Source organism: Solanum pennellii, chromosome 1, assembly GCF_001406875.1.
Source record: "Solanum pennellii chromosome 1, SPENNV200".
Taxonomy (NCBI): domain Eukaryota; kingdom Viridiplantae; phylum Streptophyta; class Magnoliopsida; order Solanales; family Solanaceae; genus Solanum; species Solanum pennellii.
In genome coordinates this window covers 4,251,304-4,262,614 of record NC_028637.1, presented here as the reverse complement: position 1 = coordinate 4,262,614, position 11,311 = coordinate 4,251,304, and the positions used below count along the sequence as shown (strand labels likewise).

General features: G+C 35.0%; 1 protein-coding gene across 1 annotated transcript; it reads left to right on the top strand.

The window, feature by feature from the left end:
* Positions 1–1,054: 1,054 nt before the first annotated feature.
* On the top strand, positions 1,055–7,476 carry LOC107009087 (poly(A) polymerase I-like). The gene is made up of 13 exons (XM_015208361.2): positions 1,055–1,271; positions 1,369–1,479; positions 3,160–3,257; positions 3,915–3,998; positions 4,138–4,271; positions 4,355–4,427; positions 4,516–4,561; positions 4,693–4,802; positions 4,883–4,990; positions 5,072–5,131; positions 5,379–5,440; positions 6,380–6,692; positions 7,184–7,476. The coding sequence occupies exons 1-13, from the start codon at positions 1,109–1,111 to the stop codon at positions 7,382–7,384; spliced, it is 1,563 nt and encodes a 520-aa protein (XP_015063847.1). The 5' UTR covers positions 1,055–1,108; the 3' UTR covers positions 7,385–7,476.
* Positions 7,477–11,311: the final 3,835 nt, after the last annotated feature.

The window sequence follows — 11,311 nt, the reverse complement described above, 5'->3', positions numbered from 1 at the left end:
TATATATATATATATATATATATATATATATATCCAATATGTGTTGTGTATGTAAATATATATTTTCATCTCTCATGCGGATATAAATTACAGTATACATATAATAATATATAAGTGTACATGGAGGAAACTTTTTTGTCATCCAAGTTCTCAACTAAATTGTGTAGCAAAAGACGAGATAATGCGATATACTGTCATAATATAGAAGGAAAATGTGTTGTAGTTTGAATATGTTTTACAAAAATTATTAGACACATTTTAAAATATAACAATATTATTAATTACGATACACTGTAATAATTTGTTTTTATTTATTTATTTTTCAGATGATGTATTCGATAATCGACCGATTGAAAATCAACTAATTCTAGATTTTGTATTTGAGGAAAGCACTCAATGAATTATTCGTTTGTATTTATCTGGTTATTTAATATTCATATTAGAGTTCAATTAATTTATCTTTTTCCTCAAATCAACACATTCGAGGGAAGCACTCTATGAAGTATATTGATTGTTTGTTTGATTTGTTTAATATTTATATTGGAGTTCAATTAGTTTAGATTTTGTTACCGAGCTTCACAATCTAAAGAAACACTTTATAAAGTATTTTATTTAATTTTTCACCTGTTGTATTCAATATTTTTATTAGAGTCCAAATAATTTAAATTTTGCCACGGAACAAAGCATTCAAGGGCTGTTTGTATTTTATTTGTTTTTTTCATCTACTGTGTTTGATATTTTTATTAAAGCCTAATTAATTTAGATTGTATCGGCTAGCAACACATTGTAGGAAGGAATCTATGAGATACTTCGTCCGTCCTATTTAAATATTTTTGGATTATCAATTATTGTGATTTATAATACTTTTTACATAGTTTACGAATATATAAATTTAATTTCAAAAAAAATTAAAGATTTCATACACAAATTTCCGATCAAACTTAAATAGTTTGACTCTAGAAAAACGAAAAGTGTCACCTAAATTAGAATATACGGAATATTTGTTTTGGTATATACCTAAATGAAATTAAAAATCATATCCATATATATCCTTTCCCTCCCAAAGATATTAAAATGGCTTAAACCAGAACTCCGGAAGGGGATAACAATGGCAGTTCCTCAAGTTCTTATCTTTAAAACCCAACTCAATATTCGTAGCCCTTTTATCTTCTGGCTTCGCAATGTCCGAAAGATCAGCTCTGTTGCAGCAGTAGCTGTTGAACCAGTAAAAGTATTAAAGAATCGATCTTATAATGCTTCAGATGGAAAAGGTAAAATTTTGATGATAAAGTTTCAATTTTTATGGGTTTTATTTGAGCTATATATTGTGAATTGGAAGTTTGGGGTGGTGATTTTTCATTAAAATAGGTGATGGGGATGCACCAAAATGGAAGAAATTGAGTTCAGAAGAACTTGGAATAAGTACATCAATGATTGCGAAACCTACAAGATTGGTTTTGAATGGGCTAAAGAAAAAGGGTATGTGTTCAAGATGATTATTTGATTATTTACTTGTTTTCTTTTGGGTTTTTATTTTGTTGTTGTTGATGTATAAAGTTATTCAGTCTTACAAGGTAGAAAAGTTGAGTTTTTTTTCTTGAAGTTTTACTTTTTGTGGATGTGTAATGAACCACAATTCAGAAATTAGCATATATATGTAGGAATTTGTTGTAAATTGCACTTTAGGGTGTGTTTGGTATGAAGGAAAATGTGAATGATTTTCTGGAAAATCTTTTTTTTGGGATATAAATGAGTTTCTTGTTTATTTTTTTTTTATGTTTGGTAGATAAGTAGAAAATATTGTACCAAAAATATTTGTATATAACTTATTCAAAGTTTCAAACACTTTGGGGATGGGAGTGGAGGTAGGGGTGGTGGGAATGGGGGTTGTGGGTGTGAGTGGAGTGTGTTGGAGGATAGGGAGGAGACAATTGATGTGCAATATTACTTGTTTTCCGTATTTTCATCATTTTTAACGAACTTGTTTTCCTAGAGAATACTTGTATTGCAATTTGCAAGTTTGGTGATGTAAAGCATTAGGCTGATGTGGAACTAAGGCTGAATTTCTAGGTCATCCCCAAGAAAGAAAGTTTCAAGCATCTTAGAAGAAGTTTCAAATATCTTGGATCTATAATCTAATGAAATGGGGGGAATTGGTGATGATGTCACACACCATATTGGTGCGGGGTGGATGAAATGCAGGCTTGCATTCGAAGTCTTGTGTGATAAGAAGGTGACCCCAAAACTTAAAGGTAAGTTCTATAGAATGGTGGTTAGACCAACTATGTTGTAAGGAGCGAAGTGTTGACCAGTTAAGAACTCCTATGTTCAGAAGATGCAAGTTGTGGAAATGAGGATGTTGAGATGGTTCAAACACGTGAAGAGAAAATTTACAAAGGACCTAGTGAGGAGGTGAGAGAGGTTGGCAACGGTGGGTTTATGGAGAGGTAGAAGTAGGTTGAAGAAGTATTGTAAAGAGGTAATTAGACAGGACAATGACACATCTTCGGCTTGCTAAGGACATGACATTAGATTGAGGGATTTAGAGGTCGGAGACTAGGGTAGATGTCTAGTAGGTAGAGTTCCACAGTATCTCACTTTCCAGTGGGATATGCCTGTTGGTAGTTTGGAGCATGTATTTGCTTTCTCTGTCATACCAGTAATATTAACATTATTCACGGTTTTTGTTCTCCGGTTTTTTTACTATTTGTTGTTCCTAGTAATTCGGTTAACGAACTATTTAGTTGTTGTTAATGTTCCTTTACTTCTGAATGTTATGTAATGCCTGCCACACTATCTTCCATGGCTTCTTCACTTTCATATTTTTTTTTCCTTACTGGTTTGAATTGTTCTTCTTGAGAGGGTCAATCAGAAACAACCTCTCTACCTCGACTAGGTAGGGATAAGGTTTGTGTATACTCTATCGTCTCCATACTCCACTGTGGACTACATTGGATTTGTTGTTATTGTTGTTGTTTACCTAATGAAAACGTTTTCAAAAAATTTTGATCAACCAAACATCGGAAAATTGAAAAAGAAGTTCTGGAAATGTTTTCCTTTGTACTAAACACATCCTTAGTCTTGCTCTTTGGAACATGATGATTCCTATTTCTCCTCCTTGTGGCCTCACCTTTCCTTTTTTTTATTTGTTTTTGGCAGGGTTTGAGGTCTACCTTGTTGGGGGTTGTGTTAGAGATCTTATACTGGACAGAACTCCAAAAGATTTTGATGTATTAACATCAGCTGAACTTAAAGAGGTTAGCTGCACTGCACTTTTTTATTGTTAAATGTAAGTTATATGATAACTAGCAACAAGAAAGTGCTGTGAGGTAATTACAGAGAAAGTATTACTGCATGAAGTACATGAATCGCACTGTTTTTTTTTTAATGTTTTTGTCTTCTTAAGATTGTTTTAACTTTTATAGATAGGATATGAATTAGAAGGGAAAAAACTGTCAATTTGGGGTAGCTAAAGATTTCCTGTTGGTTAAACCTAGTGCTCAAATGGTACCCTATCTTCTTAAATCTATAACCTTCTATCTTAATTTTTAGTTCTTCTATTAATAATGATATTCTCTTGTGTAGTCTTGAAAATTGAACCTTAGTTTCATCCTTTACTAACTTTTGTGGCAAGATGGACTTTTGATGTCCTCACAGACTTATTAGGAATTTATGAATATGGGGTTGTTAGCGAGTTTGTTTTATGGGTAGAGAGTAGCTATGGTATTTTTGAAGAGTCCGAGCAACATAACTAATAGCTGAGTAGGAGTAGCGAGTTTGCTTTTCTATATTTTTGAAGAGTCCGAGCAACATAGCTGAGTAGGAGTTATTTTGCACTCAGAAGGTTCGAACACGTGGTTATTTAATGATGAAGCTGAAATTTGGCTATCTGTGATGCAATTAATCATGTGCAGGTACTAAAAATATTTCAGCGTTGTGAAATTGTTGGAAGGAGGTTCCCTATATGCCATGTGCATATTGATGATACCATTGTGGAGGTTTTTCTCAAGCAACATCTTTTTCTTGGTTTGAAATTTTTTCCTTTTTTAGTAATCAAGTAAACCTCATTAAGAGTGTTAAAAGTTTCTGAGGTATCTTTTTGAGTATTTACCTCTTTCGATTCTCTGTCCAAAGCAGGTTTCGAGCTTTACTGCGACTAGGAGGAAGTTTAAGAGGAATGGCTATAATATTGTTCGAAGACCTCCTGCATGCAGTGAAGCCGATTTCATTCGTTGGAAAAATTGCTTGTCGAGAGATTTTACTATCAATGGGTACATAAAGTAGATATGTTAACCATAATCAATTTTTTCAGTATTTCAATCTAGAAAACTAAAGAAGGATTTTTGTATTGTAGATTGATGTTTGATCCATTTACAAAGATAGTCTATGATTACTTGGGCGGACTGGAAGATATTAGAAGGGCTAAAGTGTGCATGTACCTTTTACAGCTTTTTGTTCTCGTTGTTTAACGTCCTTTAATAGTGTAAATTGTGCTTAGCCTAACTGCATTTGCAGGTGAGATGTGTGATTCCTGCAAATGCTTCTTTCATTGAGGACTGCGGTAATCTAGACTATCCTTTGTCTTGTTAATATTTGTGTCATTCTTCTGGGATCTTATTTTTTAGGATCTGCCAATTGTGGTTGGTAATATCCAATTAATCTTTGCATTAATCTCGGGCTGACGTCTTTTAGCTCGCATTCTGCGTGGAGTAAGGATAGCAGGCCGTTTAAGATTTCGTTTTGCTCGAGAAACAGCCCATTCTATAAAAGAATTAGCATCTTCCATATCTAGACTTGATAAGGTAAGTTAGTTATATACTTCAACTTTTTCTTGTTAACATAAAATATTTTTTGAGCCTATTCTTTTAATCACATAATATAGGGAAGAATCTTGTTGGAAATGAATTACATGCTGGCATATGGTTCTGCAGAAGCTTCATTGAGATTATTATGGAAATTCGGACTTCTAGAAATTCTTCTACCAATCCAAGTATGGAAATCCAACCTTTTTGCATTTATGCTACTTATACTAATTATTACCAAGAATCTAATGTATCACTCTATTTGGCAGGCTTCCTACTTCATTTCCCAGGGTTTTCGAAGGCGTGATAAGAGATCGAATATGCTTCTGGTAAACAGGATTCTATGTTGCTATAGTTACATGCATCTTCTACACGTTCAGGAAATACGTTCTCTCGTTTAGAATGACTAATTTAGATAAAGAAAGGGGCAAAAAAATTGTCTCCCAGAAAATATAGTTCTCTTTAAATTTCTGTAGGTGCTGGAATTAAAGGTGGATTAAAATTGAATTTTCCAGTTGTGTGACGTGTGTTGTTGTTTGTAGCATGCAATCACATCTTCATGTTGACGTTATGCAGACTTTGTTTTTAACTCTGGACAACCTTCTAGCACCGAACAAGCCTTGCAACTCTAGTTTATGGTGAGAAACTATTTCTTCCTCCGACTTGTTACTTGCGTTTTCCATTTTCAAATTCCATAGATCATCTATGGCGCATAGACTCTCCTGCTTTGATGACACTTCTTTTTAACCAAGGGTCTATCAGAAATATCCTCGCTACCCCACAAGGTAGGGGTAAGGTCTGTCTACATCGTACCCTTCGACCCGACTTGTGGGATTACACTGTGTTTGTCTTCTTGTTATTATCTATAGTTCAAAGAATCTGAAGCAGCAATCTAGAACATAATCATTATGAAAGAATTTTAATGATGCTGCAAAATTTTCATGTTTGTTTGCATCCCTAAGATAATTTTAAACTTTTTTACGTCTAGACAGTGCAAGTATGATACTGGAAAGAGAAGAGCGAACTATAGTAAAACTAAAATAATTTGTTTAATATAATCGAGAATATGAAGCTTTCATGAAAAGCTGAATTGGAAAAACCAAAAGATATAATATTTGGAGAATTACTGATTAAAGCATTGATTTGCGCTATAGTATTTGATCAGATTCTGATGGTGGAGCCCGAGGCAACATGAGATAATTCGTTTGACCACTCGTAATATGAATGAGTTTTGTGAAATGTTACAGCTTTTGTAATGATGCTATCCTTGTATATACCGTCCAGCATTCTCGTGTTGCTGGTCATCAGTAAAATAGCTGTTTAACAATTAGAAAAATGACATGTGACAACTTTTAAATGCTAGACCTTTTATCTTGAGAAATAGAAATTGAAGTTAAAGTAGAGAATGTGTGAACTTATTTTCGAACTGCAGATATGAAAAGTTATATGCCCGTGTTATCAGTATTTGGCTGCACATACATGTTTGATCTACGGCATCTCATGGAAGTTATCTGCATCTGCTTATAGATTATAATTTTTTGTTTCCGACTCATCAGCTTAAATAATAATTCTTTTAGGATTGCCATCTTAGCATTCCATAAAGCACTGGTGGACAAACCGAGGGATCCTTTGGTTGTTGCTGCCTTTAGCATTGCTGTTCATTGTGGTGGATCGTTATCAGATGTGTTGGGAATAGTGAGAAAGATCTCCCAACCACACGATACAAGGTTTCCTGAGCTTGTAGACCAAAATATTGAGTCGGATGAAGCATTATTGGATGAGATGATGGATCTTGCCACTTATGTCGAAGCTGCATTGCAAGAGATGACCGATGAGCATGTTGTTTCCCGAGCTCTGATAGATTATCCTCAAGCACCGAAGTCAGATCTGGTGAGTAAGAAGTTTCTGCACGAAACCTTTTCTAAACAGCACATATTAACTCATTCCGACTTCCAGCTTCATGTACATGATCTGGCAGGAAGTCATCCCGGCATAAGTTATCCCACCATTTATACCTACAGTGATGAGATAAGTTATCCCATATACATGGTGGAATAACTTATGCTGGGATAAGTTGTTCCCAACCAAACGATCCCTAAATGGTGTGTTCGGTATGATGGAAATTGTTTTCCAATTTTTCTATGTTCGATTGGTCAATCATTTTTGGAATTCTTTAGGAAAACAAGTAGATTAAAGTGAAAAAAAAAAGACTTTTCCAGTGGAAATAGGGAAAACAAGTTCCACGAGTGGCATTCCTCAGTTATTTGTCCTCCCCACCGTCCAACACACCTCATCTTCATCCCCACCCTCGTAGCCTCCATTTTATGTCTTCATGCAGCTGTTATTGATGTTTTTTCTCACCTTCCCATTTCAATCTGCAGGTGTTTATCTCATGGACACTTTCACAAAAGGTTTCTGCAATATTTGAGTGTGTTAGAAAGGGAAAGGAGAAGGATTTTCGAAGAAAACGAGGCCGTAAAATCGAGTATGAATCCCTAGCATTAGGAAAATTGCGTGAAGTTAGACATATTTTTGCAATGGTTGTTTTTGATACTGTGTTTCCTCCTCATCTCAAAGACTAAGAATTATTTTAGATAGTTGTGCTACATAGATTCTCATTAACTTATTATCATAACATAACTTGCTTGTTAAAATTCAAATTTATTTTTTTGTATATGGGGTAAAGGTTTTCTATTTGGATAAAAGGCTCAAAATAATCCTTTATTTTGATTTCAAAATCAAACTCACGATGCAATGAGTTGATTTCTTTGCTTCAAATAAAAAATATAATATATCTAGAATATATGCTAATTGTTATGCGGAATTCGAGATAATACGAGAAAATATAAACGCGAAAAACAAGACAACAGATTTACGTGGTTCACCAACAAATTGGCTACGTCCACGGGAAGAGGGAGAGCAGTTTTATTAAGGAGAGGCAAGAACAGAATTACAGAATAGGGTTTGCCATAGCGTCTATATATAGTGCTAAGCTACGCCCTAACAGGCTTGGGCCCAACATACAGAATTAACAGATAATTAAGGGCCCAATACAATAACATTGTATACCGTCGCGCCGGGGGCGTCTCCGCCCCCCAGACCCCCAGGCCAGGGGGCGCGTCGCCCCCCTGGACCCCCCGACTCGCTGACCGGGCAGCGAGACCCCCGTCCTTTCTGTTTGTAACGGGTCCGATTCAAGGCATTCAACAAATCTCCACCTTGACTTGAATTCTCCGAACAGATTCTTCAGACGCACTATGATAGTGCCAGGCCTCCCCCTCTTCCTCAGAGTTGCCCCGCAGGGCAATTAACAGCTTCTGATGTTGAGCAAGTCCAAACAGTGTTGAAACTTGCTCTGTGGAACCGGCTTTGTGAACATATCAGCAGGATTATCAGCAGTTCCTACTTTCTTCACCTTGATTCTCTTCTCACTTCTCAGAAAATGATACCTCACGTCAATATGCTTGGTTCTCTCATGATGGACTTGATCCTTGGCTAGACAAATTGCGCTCAAACTGTCACAATACACCGTAGCCTGATCATGATGCAGACCAAGATCACTAACCAGCCCTTTCAGCCAAATCCCTTCTTTTGCAGCCTCTGTCAAGGCCATGTACTCCGCTTCCGTAGTAGACAAAGTCACTGTAGGTTGCAAAGTTGCCTTCCAACTGACGACAGATCCTCCAAGGGTAAACACATAGCCAGTCATCGATCTTCTTGTGTCAACATCTCCAGCATAGTCAGAATCAGAATAGCCAGTAACCAAGCACTGAGTATCACCTCCATAAATGAGACCAACGTCAGATGTACCTCTAAGGTACCGGAAAATTCTCTTCACAGCCTGCCAATGTTCTCTCCCTGGTTGTCCCATGAATCTGCTCACTACACTGACTGCATGTGCTAAATCTGGCCTTGTACAGACCATAGCATACATCAAACTTCCTACGGCACTGGCATAAGGGACTCGTGACATATACTCCTTCTCTTCTTCTGACTGTGGAGCGAACATGGCAGTGAGATGGATATTGGCAGCACTGGGGGTATCAATAGGCTTAGATGAAGACATGCCAAACCTCGCCAAGACCTTCTGAATGTAGCTTCTCTGTGACAAGACCCCCGTCCTTTCTGTTTGTAACGGGTCCGATTCAAGGCATTCAACACTAATTATGATATAATTATATCTAGTTATAGCATTACTACATGGATGAATTTGCATAAACAAAATTTTATCAAAAATATCGTTCCATATCAATTATACGTGAATAATATGTTTCTCTCCTTTTTTGGGAGTTTATGTATTTATATAGCCATCTTTTGTAATTTATGACTGCTAATTTTGCCTTTACCTCTATCAATTTGTAATAGTACTCTAACTAAATTGCATTTCACAATTCAATAATTTTGAAATTTTCAAATTTAACATCAAATGCAGCTATAACATATTTGTTATTGCTTCTAGCAAACTAATAGATAAATCCACTCACATGTATTGATAGATATTAAGTTATAGTATATCGTCTCATTTACCTAAAAAAAAAAAACTATATGACGGTTTTTATTTTGTTAATAAAAAACTGACAATTAATCAATATAAAAATTATATTATTTGGAAAAAGGTCTGAAATATATCAGAATTTTGATTGAAAAATTATTGTAACGATATCAAACTTTGGAAATGATTTTTTACCCTCTTTCCCCCCGCACTATTTAATAGTGGATTTTAAAGGTACATATATGTCCACGTGGACATAAAAAATACTGCATACTTATAAGTAACAATGTGTCCACGTGGGTACATATATACCTTTAAAATTTAGATTGTACAAGGAGTAAAAGATCATCTATAAAATTTGGTATCGTAATAGAAATTTCGGCCAAAATTGATGTATTTTCCAGACCATTTTTCTTATATTATTACTGACTTATTTATATGCTGTTGTGATAGCTTTTGTACACTGCAAGTGTGTCTTTATTTTGCATTTGGAGTTTTCTCTCTCTTTGTGCAATCAAAGTTTTGCAAGAAATAACATCTCTTACACACAAAGAGTTTTTCCAAAAAGCCCAAATTCTTTGTAATTTGATCCAAAAGAGTTTGCTTGATAAATTGAGAATGGAAGGATAAAGATAGTGGGTAAATATTCATGTACATTGCTTTTTTACAATTTTATCTTTGATCTAAATTTGATAATTTTTTAATTTTTTATTCTGTATTTGATATTTATTTTGTGACCAAATTAAATTCGAATGAGCATCGAATGAGTGATTAATTAAGTGTTAAAATTGTGTTGCCTCGTATCATCCGACCCCTTTCAATTAATTGCTAGAATGACAAGTAATATTAAGGCTTGCTTTAAGTGCTTGAGCAATTTCACCATCAAATAAAAATTTCGGTCATTTTGTTTTCGTATTTTCGGATCAAAAAAATTCATGGGTTATAGCACATGAAAATTGATAAAATCTGTCTTTGCCTATTTTGGGCTCGTTTGAACTTAAAAATGCATCATTTTTTCCCGTTGGACAAACTGGTTCCTTTATAAGGTCTTACCGGACGTCCATGATAAATTTTGACCATTTTATTTTGGGATTTCCAGATTAAATTCATTGGTTATAGAACACGAAAATCAGTAAAATCTGTATTTGTCTGCTTTGAGTCTCGTTAGAACTTGAAAAACACCATTTTCCCCTGCAATACGAACTAGTTCCATTTCTAAGGTCTTAACGGATGTCCATGAAATACTTCGGTCATTTTGTTTTAGAATATTCAAATAAAAAAATTCATGGTCTATAGTACACGCAAATCGGTAAAATATGTCTGCCTACTTTGAGGCTCATTTGAACTTGAAAATCCACTATTTTTACCCGCAGGACGAAAAGGTTCAATTTTTGAGGTCTTAATGGACGTCAAAGAAACGTTTCTACCATTTTGTTTCGGAATTTTCAGATTCAAAAAAATAGCACACGAAAATCGGTAAATTTGTCTTTCCCTGCTTTGGGACTCGTTTGAACTTGAAAATTCACAATTTTCCCCGTGGAACTAATTAGTTCCATTTCTAAGGTTTAAATGAATATCCATGAAAATTTTCTGCCATTTTATTTCAAGATTCTCGGATACAAAAATTCATGGACTATAACACGCGAAAATCAGTAAAATCTGCTTTTGTTTGCTTTGGGGCTCGTTTGAACTTGAAAATGCACCATTTTTTCCCGCGGGACAAACTGGTCCCATTTCTAAGGTCTAAACGGACGTTCATGAAAATTTTTGGCCATTTTATTTTGGAATTTCCGGACCAAAAAATGCATGTGCTATAGCACACAAAAATCGATAAAATATGCCTTTGTCTGCTATGTGGTTCGTTCTAACTTTAAAATGCATCATTTTTCCCGGCGGGACGAACTAGTTCAATTTAAGGTTTTAACAGTAATCCATGAAAAATTTCAACCATTTTATTTTGGAATTTTTGGATTAAAAAAAAATCATGGGTTATAGCACACTAAAATCGGTAAAATCT

Bases quoted from the DNA above. Each gene is read 5' to 3' on its own strand.
- LOC107009087 (XM_015208361.2), top strand. From the start codon at position 1,109: ATGGCAGTTCCTCAAGTTCTTATCTTTAAAACCCAACTCAATATTCGT. The intron at 4,562-4,692 runs GTAATCTAGACT...GACGTCTTTTAG, and splicing joins TTCTTTCATTGAGGACTGCG to CTCGCATTCTGCGTGGAGTA. The intron at 6,693-7,183 runs GTGAGTAAGAAG...TTCAATCTGCAG, and splicing joins AAGCACCGAAGTCAGATCTG to GTGTTTATCTCATGGACACT.